Below are 24,831 nucleotides of genomic sequence, written 5' to 3' on the forward strand. Positions count from 1 at the left end.
TTGCAAAAATGATACGCTCCCCAACCCTGGCCTGCCAATATTGGGGCTGGGATGCAGCTATTGCGTTTATTGCCGCACGTGTCAGGACGCAGGAGGACGCAAAAGGCGACGACGACGACGCGTGTAACCCACTGTTGTCTATGTTCGCATATTGACATGGTCGAAAAATTTTTTCCCTTTGGGGGTGTTTTGGGAAAGGGGTGATGCCCTAAATACATGGTCCTACATTCATGGATATCAAATTCGTATTCGACTCCCAAATACCTTTATTTGAGCCCCATATTGCGATGGTCACTAAAAAATTGTTGGTTGTGGGGTATTTTGACCCCAAGTCCCGAAAATGGGTATCAATTCTTGCTCTACCCCCCAATACCTTTCATTTAAGCTCCATATTGACATGGTGGGTGAATATGCCCGATTAAGGGGTGTTTTGGCGACTGGGGTTGGGGGACCACCCGGAAAATATATCAGCAACATTTTTTTTCATTTATTTGAACCCCATATTGCCATTGCCCTCAAAATTGGATATGAAATTCGTTTTCTAATGTTATGGTGGTGGGACGTCCGCTAGACAGTAGGCCCTAAATGATGATATCAGATACGTGGTCTACCCCCACATACCTTTAAATTCAGCCCCATTTTTCCATAGTCGGCAAACATGCTCGGGTTGGGGGGGTGTTTTGGGGGATGGGCGGCCACTCAGTGAGTTGGCCTTGAAAATAAATATCGGATTCGTGCTCCACTTTAAAAACCCTCTTATTTGAGCCTCATATTGCAATAGTCAGAAAATACTTACTATTTGGGTGGTATTGTAGGGTTGGGGTGGCCCCATAGACACTTTTTCCGAATATTGATATCAAATTCGTGTTCTACTCTCAAAGACCTTTCATTTGAGCCCCATATTGCTATGGTCGTAAATTTGTCCCCTTTGGGGGATGTTTTTGGGGAAAGGCGGCCCCCATAAACTTGGTCCCATATTTGGATATCAGATTTGTATTCTTCATTCAAATACCTTTTATTTTAGCCCCATATCCCCATGGTCAGTAAATAAATCCTGTTTGGAGGGTGTTTTGGGGAGGGGTGGACCCCCAGAAACGTGGTCCCACATTTAGATATCAGATTCGTATTATACTCGCAAATACCCTTCATTTGAGTCCCATATTGCCATGGTCGGTAAATATGTCCGATTTAGGGGTGTTTTGGGGCTTGGGGTGGTCCCCCTAGCACTTGGTCCGACAATTGGATATCAGATACGTTTTCTTATCCTAAATACCTTTCATTTGAGTCCCATATTGTCCTGATTGCTCGAAATAAATGTTTGGTAAGTTTTAGGGTGGGGCAGCCCCCCTAGGTACCCCATCCAAAATTTGGATACCAAATTTTTTATTTTTAGGGTACTATATGAGAGCACACGAAATTTTGTTTAAATCGCACCACCCGTCTCCGAGATCTTTCGTTTCTGAAAATTAGTGTAAGGGGGAGGGTCCGTCCCCCCTTCAGATATCAAAAAATGTAGTAGCCTATTTTCACCACGGGGTCACCATCTGTGAAAATTTCAAGAAAATCTTAACGTTGCAAGCATAGGCTTTCTGTAATAAGACTCTACATCGAAGAAATGTCATAGGTAAGGCAAAATTTAAGTGGTAGTCTTATAAACAGACTCACTTAGACAATTTTAGCTCATTGTATTACCACAGTTACCCCGACCCTGCTAGGGCAATGCGAACATGCTACCAACTCAGCTACCCATGCGCTTAAGTATAATAGGTTAGCTTACAGATTTAAAGATTATAGAGATATCAATTCCATTCCATATTTACCTTAGCCACCCAATCCAATGCCTCCACTGCCTCTTTGTGCTTTCCTTGGGCCAACAGAAATATGGGACTCTCAGGAAAGACCAATAACATCAGGGCCGCTATGAATCCAGGCAAAAGGCTCAACAATATTATCAAACGCCAGGGTCTAAAAACAAACGATGATGATATTTCCCAGGACCATTCACCAGACAGCACCAACCATGAAATTGCTAACCAGAAAGAGATAAAGAGCATCCCATAAATTTTCGCTTTTGCTTTCAACTCTTTGTCTAAGTCACCTTCTTACCTGGCACATAGATGGCCGTTACACTAACAAACATGGTGGAATAATTTATGGCGACCGCTCGGTATTTGTTGCAAATGAATTCACCCAAATAACAATAAATGGAAGCAGAAACGCCACCCAAGCTGTGGAAAAAGAGAGAGGGGCAATGGGAAGATAATAAATTAGATGGCGATTACATGCATGAAAGTCCCTTTGGACATAATGTGGTAAAAATTTTAAAATATATATTGCCCAAAAAGTAATTGCGGATTTTTCATATAGTCGGCGTTGACAATTTTTTTCACAGCTTGTGACTCTGTAATTGCATTCTTTCTTCTGTCAGTTATCAGCTGTTACTTTTAGCTTGCTTTAGAAAAAAAGTGTAAAAAAAGTATATTTGATTAAAGTTCATTCTAAGTTTTATTAAAAATACATTTACTGTCTTTTAAAAAATCCGCAATTACTTTTTGGGCAACCCAATATATGACAGCATAGAGGGGCAAGGAACAAAACCTTTAAGAAAAATCGGTAAATATAAGAAACGGACGGACAGACCCTTAATGAACGATTAGGCAGAATGTCTTCAGAAATAAGTTTCACTATTTTTTTAATCAATTGGACGCTTATAAAATATTTTTTTCCGATTTAGTTTACTTACCTTATGCCAATCAGAAAATTTAACAGATTAAATACCCATATATTTGTCACAAACATTGAGACGAACTGCAAAAAGTTTGCAATGAACATGGCCCACATAAGCACTGCTCGGCGACCCCAAATATCGCAGAGGTAACCGCATAAGTAGGTTGAGATTACGAGCCCTAAAAAAAAAAAAAAAGAGACATAAACCAATAAAAATGTCTTAAGTTCGGTCAAGCCTAATCTGGGGATCTACCACCATGGATTGTAGAAACAAGTAAGAGCCGAATCTTATATACCCTCCACCATGGATCGCATTTGTCGTATTCATTGCGCGGTATCTCTTTTTAGGCAAATAACGAATAAGAACTGTTTTGCTAATGGAGCTATATCAAGTTATAGTTCGGACCATAAATGAATGGAATGCTGAACATTGTAGAAGTCATGGTGTAATATTTCAGTTCATTCGGATAAGAATTGCACCTTGTAGGAGCTCAAGAAACAAAATCGAGAGATCGGTTTATATGGGAGCTGTATTAAGCTATAGATCAATTCAGACCATATTGGTATGTTGAATGTCACGCGAGAAGACGTTGCACAAAATTTCTGAATTGCCCCCTTTAGAGGTTCAAGAAGTCAAGATCCCTGATCGACTTACATGGCAGCTATATCAGGTTATGGACCGATTTGCACCATACTTAGCACAGTTATTGGAAGTCATAACAGAACATTTCATACAAAATTTCAGCCAAATCGGATGAGAATTACGCCCTCTAGGGGCTCAAGAAGTCAAGACCCCAGATCGGTTTATATGGCAGCTATACCAGGTTTTGAACCGATTTAATTCGTACTCAGCATAGTTGTTGGAAGTAATGTCAAAATACCACATGCAAAATTACAATCAAATCGGATGAGAATTGCGCCCTCTAGAGGCTCAGGAAGTCAAGACCCCAGATCGGTTTATATGGCAGCTATACCAGGTTTTGAACCGATTTAATTCGTACTCAGCACAGTTGTTGAAAGTAATGTCAAAATACCACATGCAAAATTACAGTCAAATCGGATGAGAATTGCGACCTCTAGGGGTTCAAAAAGTCAAGACCCAAGATCGGTTTATATGGCAGCTATACCAGGTTTTGAACCGATTTAATTCGTACTCAGCACAGTTGTTGAAAGTAATGTCAAAATACCACGTGCAAAATTTCAGTCAAATCGTATAAGAATTACGCCTTCTAGGGGCTCAGGAAGTCAAGACCCCAGATCGGTTTATATGGCAGCTATACCAGGTTTTGAACCGATTTAATTCGTACTCAGCACAGTTGTTGAAAGTGATACCAAAATACCACGTGCAAAATTTCAGCCAAATCGGATGATAATTGCGCCCTCTAGAGGCTCAGGAAGTCAAGACCCAAGATCAGTTTATATGGCAGCTATATCAGGTTATGAACCGATTTTGACAATACCTAGCACAGTTATTGGAAGTGATATCAAAACATCACGTCCAAATTTCCAGTCAAATCGGACGAGAATTGCGCCCTCTAGAGGCTCAAGAAGTCAGGACCCGAAATCAGTTTAATGGCAACTGTATCGAAACCTGAACCGATTTGGCTCATTTTGGACCGACATGGCTAGATCGACTTAGGAAGAGTCAAGAATTAATATTTATGGGGTCTTAGATGCAAATTTCGAGGTGTTTCTATCAGAATGACGAAATTGGTATAACCCCATTCTATGGTGAAGGGTATAAAAAGGCTTTAAGTTCGGCCGGGCCGAACTTTGGATACCCACCACCTCGGGTATATATGTAAACCACCTTTCGTCATAATGCGGTAAAATTTGGATAACTTATGCTTCCATAGCAGCTATATCGAAATATGGTCCGATTTGGGCCAAATTCGGCTCGGACTTTGAGTGGCCTTATTCGTGCAAGTCATTGTTCAAAATATTGGTCTTTTTGATAGCTATATCCAAATATAGACCGATCTGAACCAAATACCATACGGATGTCGAAAATGCTAACATTAATCACGGTGTCAAATTTCAGCGAAATCGGACAATAAATGCATATTTTATGGGCCCAAGACCTTAAATCGAGAGAGCTGGCTGTATGGCAGCTATATCCAAATCTGGACCTATTTGGGCGAAATTGAAGAAGGATGTTGAAGGGCCTACCACAACTCAGTGTCTAAAATTTTCGGCGACATCGAGCCATTAATACGGCTTTTATGGGCCCAAAACCTTAAATCGAGAGATCGGTCTATATGGCAGCTATATCCAAATCAGCACCGATCTAAGCCAAATTGAAGAAGAATGTCGAAGGAGTTAACATAACTCACTGTCCCAAACTTCGGCGACATCGAACAATAAATGCGCCTTCAATGGGCCCAAGACCTAAAATCGAGAGATTGGTCTATATGGCAGCTGTATCCAAATCAGTGTTACGATTTGCAATTCTATGAAGTGAGTCCTCTTGGTTGTGATGGACACGGTGGCTAAGCCGGCTACTCGTCAGCAAAAGGGCAGATTCTTCCACCAGAGAACACTTCGAAACTGTAACATTAATATTTCGTGTCCAAAATATCATTAATTATCTACGGGATACAGATGAATCGGACTGACAAAGAAAACCCCAAAAAAAACAAGACTAATAAACAGATACGATACGTCCTGGTCGATAATCAGTCAGTCGGTTGGAGCCGCCCTCCCCTTCCGCCGTTTAGCAAACCAGCGGCCTTCGTATTGCTCATGGCTCAAAATCTACAGCAATACCCTATCATAGATAAACTAGTCTGAATGTCTACATTATCTCTTGGTCAGATGAAACCAACAGATAAAGCTTTTATTTTCCTTCGTTTTGTTCCCTCTCTTCATGATCAGCTGTTCGCCAACACCCCCCCACATCAACCAAAGAGAAAAACTTACTCCAACATCATTGTTTTAGCATAATCCATCAAAACGAAACTGTCGTACCATGCAATTCAAAAGAGAACATAGTTCTGTTAATTCTTTATTACTCTCTTCACAAACATTGATAAGAGAAAAATAGAAAAAAAAATGTACAAAGAATGAAAAAGAATACTCTTATGAGATTATTAAAAATAAGTGTTATACATTTAATTTCAACAATAAGAGAAAAGAAAAAAAAAAAAAAAAAAAAAAAAAAAATAATAATAATAAAGAAAGATAACAAAAGTTGTTGTTTATTGCTTAACTCTAAACCTGACTTACCCCTGTTGTAACAGCGCTGTTGTACCCAGGAGAGTATATAAAAAAAAATCGTAATCTTCGATCTGTTTAGCTTTTTTTTTTCTTAGTTTCGTCGAACATTAAGGTAGGGAATATAAACTATGTTTGACATATATTTCAAATTAATATATATGTCTATATATATTTTCTTATATAATTATTTAAATATAATTTATACTCGTTATAAGTAGAAAATTTTAAATTCCTGCATGCATTTATTGACAAAATTTTATATATATTTTTTTTTTTTTTTTTTTGTATAAATGATTTTTTTTTTTGTTTTTTTTTTTTCTTATTTATTATCTTTATTTTTCAATTATCATAATTATTCTTTTTAATAGCAAAAAAAAATATTTTTTTTTTTTATAATTTGGAGAGACAAAAAAACTCTGATTTTACATTGGCAGCTTTAAATCATTGCATGGCTCCGAATGCTTAGCTCGCTCTCACTCTGAATAGAAAATTACTTGGCTCTTCGTTTTGGATGATTGGACATATGTGTACCCGTGTGTACTAAAAATGCGAAGTCGTCATAGAGGGTACCAGTTTAAACCGTTAAATATATTGTGATTCTGGAGCCAATGCCTTCTTCTTGATAGTTTTATGTATTTCTGGCAATGAGGCACGAATTGATTCCAAAAACAAAAACAATCACAATTTGGAATCTATAAAGTTGTTGTTGTATATTGACATTTTTAGGTACTTTGGAATTTTATTGTCATGTTGGATGTTTGGTGGTTTTATCACATTTGTTATAATTTCTGATTTTTATCAATCTTATTGTTGTTTGTTCGAGTTTACAATTTATAACATAATTTCTGATTTTTTTTTTCCATTTTTTTTTTTTCACAAAGTTTTATTTCTTTTTTTTTTTTTTTTAGTATTAATAGAAAATATTTTTCACAAATTTTTTTATGTTTATACGTGTTTCTTTTTTTTTTGTTATTTTTGTACAACAAAAAAAAACGTGTTGAAATTATTAAAGTACTTAGATTTCTTTTCAAATTTTTTTTTGTTATTTTTCTTTCATTTTTAACTATGAGTTTCAAGGTGACACAACTTGATCGATTCACGATCGCTAAGCCAAAAAAAAAAAAAAAAAAACAAAAAATGATCTCGGAAGTTTCCTTAGCTAATTCTCTTCTCCTTCTTCTTCTCACTGAACAATAACTATTATCTTAAATCAACATTGTTGTATTCAACATTCTTTGTCATCGTTTGACCGTTAAATTCAATTTAATATTTAATTATTCCTGCATGCAACACGCTCGCACCCGTCGATACTGGGGAACCAGCATGGAACGTGTGCGTAAAAAAAACAAGTTCAAAAGAAAAAAAGTACGAAAATCAGCAATCATAGGTATCCGGGTTCAATGTGTGGCATCGACCCACGAACTCAAATAAATATGTCTCTAGCTTCAAACAGCAAATAAGTCCTTACCATGATAAATGCCCATAATCTTTCCATCTTGTCCTGCCAACTTGAACATCGAATTCCCAAGGACATCTAATACTATGCATTTAACATGGCTAGGCCCAAGTTTCGCGTTATAACTATCTGTCTTTTTACTATGTTTAAAATTTCTGCGAAAAACCATTTGCCCTTTCTTAAATACCGTTGCTTGTGCCCTCAGATTATAATTCTTAGCAGAACGATCATGTGCAATTCTCAAACTATCGTAAATCTTCTCTCTAATCAATTGCAGTCGATCCTCCTTCTGAACTGTCCGAACGTCTATATCTTTTACCGGCCCAAGACTTCTTATTATGTTATAAGTATTGGCTTGTTGGATCATATTTACACCAAACACGGCATAAAATGGTGACATCCCTATCGAACTATGGTAAGTGCTTCGAAGAGCAAAGGCAACGTCGCTCAGATGTTGGTCCCAATTGCGTTGATCTTTGCCAATAAACGACCTTATCATCTGGAGCACCGATCTGTTGACCCTCTCGGCCGCATTCGACTGCGGGGCATATAGGGCTGTTCTGACGTGTTTCACTTCATATCTCTTTAAAAACTGCTGGAATGTATCCGAAACAAATTGCTTTCCATTGTCGGAATGGATCCATTCGGGTACACCGAACATATGAAAAACCCTTTTCTCCATGAAATTGACAACGTTGATTGCAGTGGCCGCCCGCATAGGTTCCAAAAACACGAATTTACTAAAATGATCAAGGCATACAAATATGAATGTATTACCATCCTTGCTCCGCGGATACGGTCCCATAAAATCAATATATAGCCTCTGAAAAGCTCGTTCGGTTAAGAGTTGTTGACCCATTAGCGGTTTCTTAAAGGCATTTGAGGTTTTATTCGCCTTACAGACGTCGCAAGATTTCACTACCTTCTGTACGTCCTTAGCCATGCTTGGCCAGTAATATTTTTCACGTAGGCGTGACAATGTTTTATGTATACCGCCGTGTCCTGAAGAGGGAGAGAAATGTGCAGCTAATATTAAATTTTCTTGAAGTTCCGTAGGAACCCACAACTTCCAGGTTTTGTCCTCTTCGAGCAAATCTCCAGGATAAAAGCTGGTCCTTTTGTAGATAAAGTTGTCCGAAACGCATAAGTCGGGTATTTTCCCCTCTTCCTTTAGAATATTACTCCGAAGACGAGCGTATTCCTCACTCTCAAAGTATGGGCTTGACAGGTCAACGTCCAGGAGTCTAGAGTCTATCAATATTTCCTCCATATGTATCCTTGATAATGTATCTGCCACTACATTAAGGGAACCTTTGCGATGTTGGATATCGAATTCGAAAGCTTGCAGTTTCAAGCTCCATCTCGCAAGCCTGCCTGACAACTCCGATTGGCTCATCAGCCACTTGAGGCTGGAGTGGTCGGTGATGATGGTAAACGGCAGTCCTTCGATATAGGGACGGAACTTCTTTACGCCCAGAACCGCGGCATAGCATTCAAGTTCCGTCACACTATAATTACGTTGCGCCTTATTCAACTTAGCCGACATATAGGCGATGGGATGCTCGTTGCCATCGTCATCCACTTGGAATAGCACACCTCCAACCCCAAGTGTTGATGCGTCACATTGCACGAAGAACCGACGGCCAAAATCGGGGTTTACTAGGACAGGAGCCGAGGTCAGGCAATCCTTGAGACCCTCAAAGGACTCTGTCGCTTCCTTGGTCAAAGAAAAGTTGCGTATACGGTCCTTCGTCAAACAGTCATGAAGTGGCGCTGCTATAGTCGCATAATCGCGTATGAAACGGCGATACCACCCGCACATACCAAGGAATCGCCGGAGTTGTTTTGGCGTTTTAGGAAGCGGAAAATCCCTTACAGCTTCCACTTTGGCAGTGTCTGTTCGGATACATCCATCTCCAACGACGAATCCTAAATACCGCACCTCCTTCTGGCAAAATTTACTCTTTTCTACATTAATAGTAAGTCCTGCTCCACTCAACAGTAAGGCAACGTCCAGCAACAGCTTCAGGTGCGCATCAAAATCAGCCGATACCACTAGAAGGTCATCGAGGTATACGAAAACATTCTCCCTGATGGATGCAGGTATAACCTTATCCATCAGGCGGCACATTCGCTGGGCGGCATTGCACAATCCAAAAGGCATAACTGTATATTGGTACAATGGCCACCCAGGGACTGTGAATGCTGTCTTCTCCCTCGATTTCTCTTCCAGTGGTATTTGCCAGAATGCGTCTTTAAGGTCGATTGCCGAAATAAATTTTGTATCCTGAAGCCTACTGAGTATGCCTTCAATATGAGGCAGTGGATATGCATCCTTTATGGTCCTGGCATTCACCTTTCTGGCATCGAGGCATAATCTAATCTTGGACTCCTTACGCACTAAAGTAACTGGAGAACTCCAGCTGCTATTACTTGGCTCAATAACACCTAATGCAAGCATGTCGTCTAGTTTATCGTAAAGGACCTTCTGTATTGCCGGCGATACAGGGTAGTGCCGCTGTTTGATTGGTATGCCTTCGTCTGTCACCTCGATAACATGCTGCTCTAAGTGGGTGCGACCCAAACCTAATACCGCAAATGAAGGAAATTTACCCTTTACCTCAGACAACCGTGTATATTGTTCCTCCGTCAATTGATGCATACCCTTATCTTCAAAATGGATCTCACTAATGGAATTATATGTCGTCTTTAATTCTGAGTTACTCATCCTGTTGGACACTAAAGGTCCTACTACAGACAAATTGAAAGCTCGCCAAAATCCAATACCAAAATAGCATTCCTGTTCCAACTCAGGCACAATTAAAAAATCCAAATCTTTAGTAAGATTGTTCCATAAAACTGGCAAGGTAATAACACCCTCTACGATGACCTGTCCTCCATTAGCTGTCTTCACCGTTTGGTTCTTCAGCTTCAAGACCTGATGTTCTAAACCCCTCAAAAATTCATTTGCATTACGGCCAATACAACAGGCACCGGCACCAGAGTCTAGCAAAGCTACTACCTTCTTACCTCCTACAAGCGTGCTAGCAAAAAATCGGTTATCATCACCCAATGTTACTACTGTTTCTATTATCATTCTCTTCGCTCTTTTTAACATCGTGGCTTTCTTTCTTAATTTTCCAATTTTACGATAATTTCTACTACTAACTTTCAATTCCCCCAAAAAAATCCTTGCTCTAGCTATCTCATACTCTTGTTTTCTAATATGGAGAGGTTTTCTATGCGACAGAATGGGATTCTTCTCCTCCACACGGCCATCACTGTCTCTGGTCATTATAGCTATTGTTGTTGGGGCTCCGGGATTTTGGGGTTCTGGCAGCAGTTTCCCGTCAACTCCGCCACCTGAGCATTTTTTGGGACATATTCGCAAAATGAATCGGACTTTCCACATGAAAAACATTTCATATCGTGAAATGTCGATTTACAGAAATTTTCCTGTTTCAAGTTTTGGGCATTTTTCCGATAAAAATCTCCGGGCATACCGCATGTGAAACAGAGATTCATGTGAAAAGGTGACAAGCAAAAACCGGCACCTACGTCCTTACCGGCAGGTTGCTGAAAAGAGTTACTTGTCGTTGATTTGTGCTGTAAGTCATAAGAGTTACTTGTCGATGGTCTTTGCTGTAAGTCGTAAGATCTAGTAACTGTCTTGGGATTGGAAGAATTTGAACCCGACATATACCCACGCTGTCTTTCTCGAATCGACATAGCCTCGATGTTCAGAATGTCTTCCTCTTCAACCTTCGGATCAAACACATTCAGCTCGCTCACAGGTTTTGGCCTCTGTCTACTGTCCTTCACCAATTTCTCAGCCCGCTTACATTCCCTTTTCAACTCCTTTATAGTCTCCACGGTCGAAGAAAAGATAAGGCTTGCGATATTACTTTTAAGATTTCCTCTTACTATTTGCACTAATTCTTTTTCTGGGATCCTCTTCTGTAAGCGAAATGTTAAATTGTGAATTTCGGTGTAAAAATCCTCAAAGCCTTCTCCAGGTTGTTGTTTTCTGTCCATAATTTCCCGGATTATTTCGTAGTCAGAATCAGCGGATTTAAAATGATTTAACAATTCTCTCTTCAAAGCGAAATAGTCAAAGTTAACCTGATCGGCATGGTCTTCCAAAATCTGCCAGTACCATTTGGCTGCACTTCCCGAAACGAGACAATGAAAGTCACTGAACAATTGGTCGTGCGTCAAATTGTATTGTTGACGCAACTTTTCAATCCGAAAAAGAAAACTTTCCACCGTCATATCACGCCCAATTCCATCAAACTTCACATGCCATCTATCTAAGTCCACTGGCTTTCGATTGTTAAGTTCGCGATGGCTATATGATATACCAAGATTATCTCGATTTCCGGCTTGGTCTTGGTTCCTGTGTCCCTCAGATGTGGAATGTCTTCCTGGAGGGGTTTGATCGCGATTGGTGTTGGTCTCCACTCTCTCTACGTTCTCTCGTCGACAAGATGTCGCATCCCCTGGGGTAGAACTAAAACCCAAATCATCCAAGCGCGGGTCAGTCGACTTATTTTCCACCTCCACTACACGATGGTTAAGAGACTCTACTTCTCCCCGTATTTGACGAAGTTCGGTCATATAGTCATTCATTAGTCTATTTTGATGAGCAATCATGGACATTATCTGCGCCATAGCGTTATCTTGCTGATCTGTACCTGCCGGTACGGCTGCTGCACCTTCTTCATGAGACATGTTGCAAGCTCTTTCTAATTTGCGTGAAAAACTGAGAGATAATTCGTTCGGACCTATAATAATTTCGTCAGTAACCCTTACCACTGAATCGTTACCACCAGATGATGTTCTGCCAAAAATTACTTCGGTACACCTATTCAAATAATCGGTTGGAATGAAATCAACGGGTCTGGGGATGCCGGTATCTATCTGGTTTAAAATCGAGCCCACTACTTGGTTGTCTAAAGCGCGAGAAACACTCCGAGTAATACGCCTATCTTGAGAAATTATACCAGTAAACGGACGTTCCGGAATTTCCTTCCTATCCATATATAGAAATATCCTGATAAAATCGTGAAAAACTTATAAATCTTGTAAAAATCAAAAAAGAAGAAAAATATGGTCGATGTTTTGGGTGCTGGTCAAAAAGCAAAATCATATTGAAAATTGGGAAACAAAAGAAAACAGAACAATTCACACTCACATGCGGTTCCACACACATCCTTATATTCCATTCTGAAATAAAATAAAAGGGCTGTCCAGAAAACAAAAAAACAAACAAACCCCCTATTAACTCAAGAAACATTCATGCACTCATTAAAGTGTGCACGAAGATTCTTTCAAAAAAACATCCTACAAAGTAAAGTACTCAATTTGGCCAGTTAAACAAACTAACTCCAAAGCAGCACTCTAAGACATAAAATAAGTCCACTAAAGTCATACTAACGACCCGGTTCAGATCCTTAATGCCCTCTAATCGACGTAAGACAATATACTAGTTAAGGTATCCGGTCGTTGGGCGCCATATGTTACGATTTGCAATTCTATGAAGTGAGTCCTCTTGGTTGTGATGGACACGGTGGCTAAGCCGGCTACTCGTCAGCAAAAGGGCAGATTCTTCCACCAGAGAACACTTCGAAACTGTAACATTAATATTTCGTGTCCAAAATATCATTAATTATCTACGGGATACAGATGAATCGGACTGACAAAGAAAACCCCAAAAAAAACAAGACTAATAAACAGATACGATACGTCCTGGTCGATAATCAGTCAGTCGGTTGGAGCCGCCCTCCCCTTCCGCCGTTTAGCAAACCAGCGGCCTTCGTATTGCTCATGGCTCAAAATCTACAGCAATACCCTATCATAGATAAACTAGTCTGAATGTCTACATTATCTCTTGGTCAGATGAAACCAACAGATAAAGCTTTTATTTTCCTTCGTTTTGTTCCCTCTCTTCATGATCAGCTGTTCGCCAACACCCCCCCACATCAACCAAAGAGAAAAACTTACTCCAACATCATTGTTTTAGCATAATCCATCAAAACGAAACTGTCGTACCATGCAATTCAAAAGAGAACATAGTTCTGTTAATTCTTTATTACTCTCTTCACAAACATTGATAAGAGAAAAATAGAAAAAAAAATGTACAAAGAATGAAAAAGAATACTCTTATGAGATTATTAAAAATAAGTGTTATACATTTAATTTCAACAATAAGAGAAAAGAAAAAAAAAAAAAAAAAAAAAAAAAAAAATAATAATAATAAAGAAAGATAACAAAAGTTGTTGTTTATTGCTTAACTCTAAACCTGACTTACCCCTGTTGTAACAGCGCTGTTGTACCCAGGAGAGTATATAAAAAAAAATCGTAATCTTCGATCTGTTTAGCTTTTTTTTTTCTTAGTTTCGTCGAACATTAAGGTAGGGAATATAAACTATGTTTGACATATATTTCAAATTAATATATATGTCTATATATATTTTCTTATATAATTATTTAAATATAATTTATACTCGTTATAAGTAGAAAATTTTAAATTCCTGCATGCATTTATTGACAAAATTTTATATATATTTTTTTTTTTTTTTTTTTGTATAAATGATTTTTTTTTTTGTTTTTTTTTTTTCTTATTTATTATCTTTATTTTTCAATTATCATAATTATTCTTTTTAATAGCAAAAAAAAATATTTTTTTTTTTTATAATTTGGAGAGACAAAAAAACTCTGATTTTACATTGGCAGCTTTAAATCATTGCATGGCTCCGAATGCTTAGCTCGCTCTCACTCTGAATAGAAAATTACTTGGCTCTTCGTTTTGGATGATTGGACATATGTGTACCCGTGTGTACTAAAAATGCGAAGTCGTCATAGAGGGTACCAGTTTAAACCGTTAAATATATTGTGATTCTGGAGCCAATGCCTTCTTCTTGATAGTTTTATGTATTTCTGGCAATGAGGCACGAATTGATTCCAAAAACAAAAACAATCACAATTTGGAATCTATAAAGTTGTTGTTGTATATTGACATTTTTAGGTACTTTGGAATTTTATTGTCATGTTGGATGTTTGGTGGTTTTATCACATTTGTTATAATTTCTGATTTTTATCAATCTTATTGTTGTTTGTTCGAGTTTACAATTTATAACATAATTTCTGATTTTTTTTTTCCATTTTTTTTTTCACAAAGTTTTATTTCTTTTTTTTTTTTTTTTAGTATTAATAGAAAATATTTTTCACAAATTTTTTTATGTTTATACGTGTTTCTTTTTTTTTTGTTATTTTTGTACAACAAAAAAAAACGTGTTGAAATTATTAAAGTACTTAGATTTCTTTTCAAATTTTTTTTTGTTATTTTTCTTTCATTTTTAACTATGAGTTTCAAGGTGACACAACTTGATCGATTCACGATCGCTAAGCCAAAAAAAAAAAAAAAAAAAACAAAAAATGATCTCGGAAGTTTCCTTAGCTAATTCTCTTCTCCTTCTTCTTCTCACTGAACAATAACTATTATCTTAAATCAACATTGTTGTATTCAACATTCTTTGTCATCGTTTGACCGTTAAATTCAATTTAATATTTAATTATTCCTGCATGCAACATCAGCACCGATCTGGGCCAAATTGCAGAAAGATGTCGGAGGCCCAAACACAATTCACCGTCCCAATTTTCGGCGACATCGAGCAATAAATGCGTTTTTATGGGCCCAAAACTTTAAATCAAAAGATTGGTCTATATGGCAGCTATATCTAAATCTTGGCCAAATTAAAGATGGTTGTCGACGAGCCTAACATAACCTAACATAACTCACTGTCCCAAATGTCGTCGACATCGGATACAAAAATGGGTCTTTTGTGGGCCCAAACCTTAAATCGAGAGATCGGTCTAATTGACAGCTATATCCAAATCTGAACCGATCTAGGGCAAATTGAAGAAGAATGTCGAAGGGCCTAACACAACTCGCTGTCCCAAATTTCGGCGACAATAAATACGCCTTTTATGGGCCCAAAACCTTAAACCGAGAAATCGGTCTATATCCAAATCTGAACCGATCTGGGCCCAATTGAAGAAGATTGTCGAAGGGCCTAACCTAACTCACCTTCCTAAAATTCGGCGAAATCGGGGAAAAAATGTGCCTGTTATTGACCCAAGACCTTAAATCGACAGATCGGTCTATATGGCAGCTATATCCAAATCTGATCGATCTGGGCCAAATTGAAGAAGAATATCGACTGGCCTTACACAACTCACTGTCCCAAATTTCATTAAAATCGGATAATAAATGTGGCTTTTATGGGCCTAAGACATTAAATCGGCGGATCGGTCCATATGGGGGCTATATCAAGATATAGTCCGAAATAGCCCACCTTCGATGTTAACCTGCCCATGAACGAAAAGTTAATCTGCACAAAGTTTCAGTTCAATATTTTTATTTTTAAAGTCTGCAGCGTGATTTCAACAGATTATAGACCGATTTGGTCCACAGTTTGCACAGATGTAAGAAGTCATTATAGAACACCACGTGAGAAATTTCAGCCAAATCGGACAACAATTGCTACTTCTAGGGACTCAAGAACTCGATCGGGAAAAAAGAGTCACTTCCAACTCTAGGACTACAGGTCAATTAAACTCTGATCTTTCGCCTTAAAGACCCTGGAGAGAGTTATTCAAAAATATATTATAAACCGATTGACCATTCAATGATATGCGACCATCAGCTTGTGGTCTGGTCGGGTGGTTGACAGTGGTCTGCATGATGGTTGGCTTCAACGAAGGAATTTTGAGGATATGCGACTTCACTTGGTACATTGATGGAAGTTTCTTGAACCCAGATGAATTGGGTTGATACGATACTGAGAGGCAGGACAATCAATTATCACTAGCGAAGGGCTCGATTAAGAAGATCGCGATCGGGGGAGCTTCTCACAGAGGGGTTTTGTAACCTGTTTTTGTGGTTTTTAGAAAATGAAATGCTTCCAGTCATTGCCTACTTAGCCTGGATGGGAAAGAGTTCCTAATCTCACCTCACACTAAGTACCTTGGCGTGGTTCTTGATCAGAAACTGAATTAGACCAGATAGGTCATGGAAAGGGTCAGAAGTGGTCTGGCATTGCGCCCTATACGCTACACTGGAAGATCGCGGATATAATGGAGTACCACGGCAGTGTTTATCTCTAGAGCAAAGAGAAGGTAGCAAGAGAGATGCTGAATGCCATGCTTGTTCGTATGCCCAAAAGGTATTTACCCAGTAAATTGGGTAACTTCGGTATTTACCCATTTATACCCAAAAGCTGGGTATTTATTATTTTAAGATATCTGGAGTATACAAACATTTTCCAAACAATTTTTGATGATTTCGTATTCTTCGAATATAGACTAGACCTTCTGATGTCATAGAATCGTATTTTAGATATATATAGCCGCTATGCAGACCGATTTCCAGACTTAAATTGGTCATTTTTCATCCGATTTCGATGAAATTTGGCACAATGAGTCGACCCCTAACCACTTTTGTGAAGTTTGGTTCAGATCGGACTATATTTGGAAATAGCTGCCCTAGAGACCGACCGCACGATCTGCCAGCATAGGGTATTGAGGCCATAAAAGATTTATTTATTAGATCCCTACCCATTCCTCTCAAATATGGTCCAGATTGGACCGTATTTGGATATAGCTGCCAAATGGACCGATCTCCCTATTTAGTGTAATGAGCCAATAAAAGGAGCAATATTCATTCTATTTTGACGCTATTTGGCATGAATTCGATGAAATTTGACACAGTGTATTCTGTGGTCTTGTATTCTTGAGTCTCTAGAGGGCGCAATTCCTATCCGATTTTGCTGAAATTTTGGCATGAAGGGTTTCGTCATAATTTCCAACAAATGTGTTTAGAAGGGTTGAAATATAGCTGATATAGCTGTCATACAAACCGATCTGGGGTCTTGACTTCTTGAGTCTCTAGAGGGCGCATTTCCTATCTGATTTGGCTGAATTTACCATGACGTGCTTCATTACGACTTCCAACTACTGTGCTGAGTATGGTTCAAATCGGTATATAAACTCATATTAACCCGTATGGGGTCTTTACTTCTTGAGCCTCTAGATGGCGCAATTCCTATCCAATTTGTTAGAAATTTTGCATGACGTATTTTGTAAAGACTTCCAATAACTGGGGTCAGTATGGTTAAATCTATCCATAATCTGATATAGCTGTCAAATAAAGCGATCATGAATCTCGACTTCTTGAGCCTCTAAGGGGCGTAGTTCTTATCCGATTTTGCTTAAATTTTAAACGAAGTGGTTTGTTATGACCTTCAACAACTGTGCTCAGTATGGTTTAAATCGGAAGATAACCTGATGTAACTGTCATTTAGACCGATCTGGGGTCTTGACTTCTTGAGTCACAAGAGGGCGCCATTATTATGCGATTTGGCTGAAATTCGGTATGAGGTGTTTTGTTACGATTTCCAACATCTGTGCTTAGATGGTTGAAATTGGTCCATAACCTTATATAGCTGTCATAAAAACCGATCTGGGGTCTTGACTTCATGAGCCTCTACAGGGCGCAATTCTTATCCGATTTTGCTGAAATTCAGCACAACGTGTTTTGTTGTGACTTCCAACAACTGTGCTAAGTAGCGTTTAAATCGGTTCATAACCTGATATAGCTGCCATATTAACCGGTTTGGGATTTTGACTTCTTAGGCCTCTAGAGGGCGCAATTTCTTTCCGATTTGGAAGACATTTTGCATGGCTTGTTTCGTTATGAATTCCAACTACTGTGCTTAGTTTGATTCAAATTGGTACTTAACCTCATTTAGCTGCCGTATAGACCGATCTTGAATCTTGTCTTCTTGAGTCATAAGAGGGCGCACTTATTATCCGATTTGGCTGAAATTTGGTATGAGTTGCTGCGAAATGACTAGATTAGTATACCCACCACCATAGGATGAGGGTATACTAATCTATTCATTCCGTTTGTAACACCTCGAAATATTTATCTAGGACCCCATATAGTATTGGGTTGCCCAAAAAGTAATTGCGGATTTTTTAAAAGAAAGTAAATGCATTTTTAATAATACTTAGAATGAACTTTAATCAAATATACTTTTTTTACACTATTTTTCTAAAGCAAGTTAAAAGTAACAGCTGATAACTGACAGAAGAAAGAATGCAATTACAGAGCCACAAGCTGTGAAAAAATTTGTCAACGGTGACTACATGAAAAATCCGCAATTACTTTTTGGGCAACCCAATATATATATCCTTGATCGTCTCGACATTCTAAATCGAACTAGCCATGTCCGTCCGTCCGTCTGCGGAAATCACGATAGCGGTCAAACGCGTAATATTTGCAATCCCCATCATCAGATTTAGATGTAGCTCCCCTATAAACCGATCTCCCGATTTGACTTCTTGAGCCCTTACAAGCCGCAATTTTTCTTCGATTCGGCTGACATTTTGCACATAGTATTCTGTTGTCACTTTCAACAGTTGAATGTAAGTACGATTTAAATCGCTCCAGTACCTGATATAGCTCCCATATAATCCGATCTTCTGATTTGATTTCATTAGCCCCTGGGATCCTCAATTTTCATCCGATTTGGCTGAAATTTTGCACATAGTAGTTTGTTATGACTTCCAAAAACTGTGCCTCAATTTGCATCCGATGTGGCTGAAATTTTGCACATAGTAGTCTGTTATGACTTCTAACAACTGTGCCAAGTACAATTTAAATCGGTCAAGAACCTGATATAGCTCCCATATATCCCGATCTCCCGATTTGACTTCTTGAGCCCATACAAGCCGCAGCTTTTGCCCGATTTGGCTGAAATTTTGCATGCGGTGTTCTGTTATGACTTCCAACAACTGTGCCAAGTACGATTTAAATCGGTCAAGAACCTGATATAGCTCCCATATAACCCGATCTCCCGATTTGACTTTATTGAGCCCCTACAAGCCGCAGCTTTTGTCCGATTTGGCTGAAATTTTGCATGCGGTGTTCTGTTACGACATTCAATAACTGCGCCAAGTACGATTTAAATCGGTCAAGAACCTGATATAGCTCCCATATAACCCGATCTCCCGATTTGATTTATTGAGCCCCTACAAGCCGCAGCTTTTGTCCGATTTGGCTGAAATTTTGTTCTATTATGACTCTTAACAACTGTGTCGTGTATGAGCCAAATCGATATATAATCAGATATAGCTCCCATATTTTGGCAGTATCCATGATGGTGGATTCCTAAGATTCGGCCCGGCCGAACCTTGCAAGCGTTCATTTGTCTTTTATCTTTTGTTTGCACAAAAGAGATACTGGGAAAAGAACTCGACAAATGCGATCCATGGTGGTGGATTCCTAAGATTCGGCCCGGCCGAACTTAGCCACCTTTTACTTGTTAATTCAAATTTAGGTAACATAGAAATGTTATGTTCGCCATTAGGCTGGTTGCGTAAGATTCGGTTTGTGTAAACTTCACATTATTTGATAGAATACAACTTTAATCTCATACCTGCCACACAAGCTGCCATCATGACACCCTTCTCGCCTTGGCTCATATTGAATTCACATTGCGATGAAATTCCAATAATTCCCACAGCTAATTGGGCTGCCATAGAAGTGATGGTTAACAATCCGCTGTTGATCAAAAGCAGCCATTGGACCTTGCCAAAACCTTTGGGGAAGCCAACAAAGAGATGTATCAAATAATTAAGACCAAAAATCCCTTAAAATTTCCATTAAACTCACCAAAGACATCTAAAATTTCATTGTACTCCCAGGCATTGGGAGGAATGCTGGGATCCATTTTCAAGGCCAATCCATCGGTGTCGTCTCTTCCATTGGCCATTAGAGATGAATTACCAGTCGTCGGATGACTATTGCTGCCTTCACCTTGTTGGGCTAACTCACCTACATTACCTTCGACCAAAGAAGGCAAATGTCGTGACTGTTCACCTTGGGAGAACTGCATCTTAAGTCAGCGACCGTGATTTGTCTAAAGCAACCGTTGGGTGTGAACTTTGTTATGGACTGTTGCATACAATAAGATTTTGTTTATAAATTCAGTTGCAATGAAACAACATTCAAGTGCATTTTTTTTTTTATTGCTTGTTATTTAAAGCTCAATTTCTCTGGCTATATGCTGTACAACCTACCAGTGAGCATTGCATGGAAATTCTTGTCCAACAGCTTTTTACTGTTTCATTGACTTTCATTGATAGTTGACAGCAATGGCTGGTGGAGGGACAAAACAACCTTCCTTTGTGTTTTAGAGCCCACCATGAGAATGGTGGAGAGTGCAGCTGAATGCTGGATGGTGGCAGCATATAAAAAGCTTTGTTTTACAAGCTTACCGCTGTGAAACATAACAACCGTTGACTGTGGGGAAGAAGGGAAATCGTTCATATTCGCTGGAGTCAACGACATTTTTGTTTGTTTGTGGAGAACAGGTTTGTAGTGAATAGAATTCTAGTTTAAACAAGAACAGAAAACAGAACATAAACAAAAGTTATAAAAAAATCAAAATTCTTTTGAAAAAAATAAAAATTTTTAAAGAAAATAATTTGTTGAAAATTTTGTCAAAATTTTATTTTTTCTATTAAACTTTTGGAATATTTAAGATAGAGAAAATATTTGCCATGTACCTTGTTGACTAATCCTACCGACGACTTTGGTGTGTTGCCAAACGAAATGGCGATTTAGGAAACCCGTCAATTCAATTACAAAGTAAATACATTTTTCCGCCTAACTTTAAAAATAGGATTTTTATTTTTCTATTTGTAAAAACACCTAGAGGCTCAAGAAGTCAAGATCCCAGATCGGTTTATATGTCAGCTATATCACGTTATGGACCGATTTGAACCATACTTGGCACAGTTGTTGGATATCATAACAAAACACGTCATGCTAAATTTCATTCCAATCGGATAAGAATTGCGCCCTCTAGAAGCTCAAGAAGTCAAGACCCAAGATCGGTTTATATGGCAGCTATATCAGGTTATGGACCGATTTGAACCATACTTGGCACAGTTGTTGGATATCATAACAAAACACGTCATGCAAAATTTCATTCCAATCGGATAAGAATTGCGCACTCTAGAGGCTCAAGAAGTCAAGACCCAAGATCGGTTTATATGGCAGCTATATCAGGTTATGAACCGATTTGAACCATACTTGGCACATTTATTGGATATCATAACAAAACACGTCGTGCAAAATTTCATTCCAATCGGATAAGAATTGCGCACTATAGAGGCTCGAGAAGTCAAGACCCAAGATCGGTTTATATGGCAGCTACATCAGGTTATGGACCGATTTGAACCATACTTGGAACATTTATTGGATATCATAACAAAACATGTCGTGCAAAATTTCATTCCAATCGGATAAGAATTGCGCACTCTAGAGGCTCTAGAAGTCAAGACCCAAGATCGGTTTATATGGCATCTACATCAGGTTATGAACCGATTTGAACCATACTTGGCAAAGTTGTTGGATGTCGTAACAAAACAAGTCGTGCAAAATTTCATTCCAATCGGATAAGAATTGCGCACTCTAGAGGCTCAAGAAATCAAGACCCAAGACCGGTTTATATGGCAGCTATATCAAAACATGGACCGATATAGCTCATTTACAATACCAACCGACCTACACTTATAAGAAGTCTTTGTGCAAAATTTCAAGCGGCTAGCTTTACTCCTTCGGAAGTTAGCGTGCTTTCGACAGACAGACGGACGGACATGGCTAGATCGACATAAAATGTCGCGACGATCAAGAATATATATACTTTATGGGGTCTCAGACGAATATTTCGAGTAGTTACAAACAGAGTGACGAAATTCGTATACCCCCATTTTATGGTGGAGGGTATAAAAAACAGTGAACCCTACGATCTGCAGCCAGACAGTAGTCGAATTTAATTTCTTTACAAAAATTTTGTCAAAATTTATTTCCATAAAAAATTTTTTCAAAATTATTATTTTATAGAAAACTAGCCGAACCGGGCCCGCTCCGATGCGCCTCCTTTAACTCTCTAATATCTTTTTAGGGTTTGGATACTTCGCCCTGAATGCGGATATCGAATTCGTGTCATTGTAGCCTATGATGCTGAACGCGTTCGTATCCTGGCGAGAACATCGGACAAAGTGGTGTTTATCACCTCTTAACGTTGGCGACATTTGCGAGGTACAATGCCATGCATGGTCATTGAAAAAAATTTTCCCCAAAGAGGTGTCGCACTGCGGGACGCCGTTCGGACTCGGCTATAAAAAACGATCTCTTATCATTGAGCTTAAACTTGAATCGAAAAGCACTCAATGATATGTGAGAAGGTTTCCCCTGCTCGGTTCCTGGTATTTTTAAAAACTAGGGTAGTGAGAAGTGCTTTTTAGGGGAGTGATGGCACCTCAGACATTTCGACTCAAAAATGGATATAAAATTCGTGCTGCTTTTCCAAATCCCTTTAATTTGAGCCCCATGTTGCCATGGCCGGTAAATATGAACCGTTTGGAGAGTGTTTTGGGGCTGGGGCGGCCACCGACCCTTTGTACTGAAAATAGATACCAAATTCGTTCTTTATTCCCAGCGGAAATGAAGTTCAGTTTAGGGGATGCTTTGGGGCGCAGCCCAAAACACTTGGCTCCAAAATTGGATTTTAAAATCGTTTTCTACTCTCAAATATCTTTCATTTGAGTCCCATATTGTCATAATGGGTCAAATAACCCATTTAACGTATGTTTAGGAGGAAAAGCACCAACTAGACTTGAACTAAAATTTTAATGTCATATTTGTAATCTACCCAAAATACCTTTCATTTGAGTCCCATATAGCCATGGTAGGCTAATATGCCCATTTGGGGGTATGTGGCGGTGGGCGACCTGCCATTTACTTGGACCTTATGTTTTATGCCATATTATCTACTGATTAGTGCTGTTCATTTGAGTCCCATGAACTTCGAATATATCTGTTTAGTGGAGTTAATGGGGCTGGGAGGCCCGCTGGGTACTTGGACCCAAATTGAAGTTCTATATTCGCTTTCTGGTCTCCAATACTTTTCATTTAATATCCTTATTGTGCTTATTGGACCACTTATGGATATGGGTGGCGTTTTTGGTGTGCCCATCGGACCACTTACGGATATGGGTGGCGTTTTTGGTGTAAGGGAGAGAGTCCGCCTCCACCCGATATCTAAAAATTATATGACCTATATTTCCTTCCAGACAAACGTACACAATCTATGAAAATTTTAAGAAAATCGGTTCAGCCCAGTATCATACAGTCATAATGCGTCTAATGGCGTTTTTGAGGAGTGGCGTTACCCCTTATACTTCGATATGATTTTGTATGCCTGATTCGAAATCTACTCCCGAATACCTTTCATTTGAGCCCCATATGGAAATGAACGTCCAATATGTCGGTTTTAGGGGGGTTTTGGGGTTGGGGCGGCCCGATGGGTACTTAGACTCAAATTTTAATACCATATTCGTATTCTACTCTCCAATACCTTTCATTTGATACCTATATTGTCCCAATCGGTCCACTTTTGTTTTTGGGTTGAGTTTTTGGCATAAGGGGGAGGGTCCGTCCCCCTTGCAATTCCGAAATATTATTTAGCCTGTGTTTCCTACCAGACCAACCTGCACAATATGCGAAAATTTCGAGATAATCGCTTCTGCCGTTTTCCAGTCTATACGGAACAAACAGTTCGAGTCCCATATATCCGTGATTGGCTAATGTGACCATTTTTGGCGTTTTTGTGGGGCTGGGGTGACCCCCTATACTTCGACATGAATTTGTATGTCAGATTCGTTATCTACTCCCGCATGCTTTTCATTTGATACCCATATTGTCCTTATCGGTCCACTTCAGATTTTGGGTGGTGTTTTTAGGGTAACAGTGGAGGGTCCGCCCCCTTCTGTTATCAATAAATTATAAAGCCTATTCCTAATTCCTGACCATATTCGTAATCTACTGCCGAATACCTTTCATTTGAGTCCCATATAGTCATGATCGTCAAATAAATCTATTTTAAGGGGTTTTGGGGCTGGGGTGGCCCCCCAGGTACTTGGACCCAACTTTTATAATGAAATTCGTACTCCAATCTTGAATACCTTTCATTTGAATCGCATATTGTCCCGATCGGTCCACTTTTGTTTTTGGGTAGTACTTTTGGGGAAATAATTATACAGCCTATGTTTCCCTCCAGACCAACCTACACAATCTGTGAAAATTTCAAGGTAATCGGTTCATTCGTTTTTGAGTCTATACGGAACAACCTAACAAACTGACAAAAAAACACAAATTGAATTTTATATATAAGAGAAGAAGAGAAGATGTATTCAAAATTTATTTTATTTCTACGGTCATCCTCAGGGACCTTAAGACCATCTTATAGGACCTCGCAGTAGACTTTAAGGTTTTTACGTCATATCACAGGACCTTA

At 38.9% G+C, this 24,831-nt stretch overlaps 2 protein-coding genes across 2 annotated transcripts in view; one reads left to right on the plus strand and one right to left on the minus strand.

Annotated features, from left to right (window-relative positions):
- LOC106087576 (synaptic vesicle glycoprotein 2A) overlaps positions 1-20,407 on the minus strand; it is a 28,162-nt gene extending 7,755 nt beyond the window's left edge. Inside the window, exons 1-5 of the mRNA XM_013252668.2 lie at positions 20,139-20,407; positions 19,903-20,064; positions 2,744-2,906; positions 2,107-2,228; positions 1,821-2,029 (exon numbers count right to left, since the gene is read on the minus strand). Coding sequence (XP_013108122.2) covers positions 1,821-2,029; positions 2,107-2,228; positions 2,744-2,906; positions 19,903-20,064; positions 20,139-20,361 — 879 coding nt within the window. The 5' untranslated portion in view covers positions 20,362-20,407. The remainder of the gene's footprint in view (positions 1-1,820; positions 2,030-2,106; positions 2,229-2,743; positions 2,907-19,902; positions 20,065-20,138) is intronic.
- Positions 1-24,831, plus strand: part of LOC106087574 (uncharacterized) — a 314,940-nt gene that overhangs the window by 32,753 nt on the left and 257,356 nt on the right. The gene's annotated exons all lie outside the window — the stretch shown is intronic.

The sequence above is a fragment of the Stomoxys calcitrans genome, chromosome 3 (assembly GCF_963082655.1).
Source record: "Stomoxys calcitrans chromosome 3, idStoCalc2.1, whole genome shotgun sequence".
Lineage (NCBI taxonomy): Eukaryota > Metazoa > Arthropoda > Insecta > Diptera > Muscidae > Stomoxys > Stomoxys calcitrans.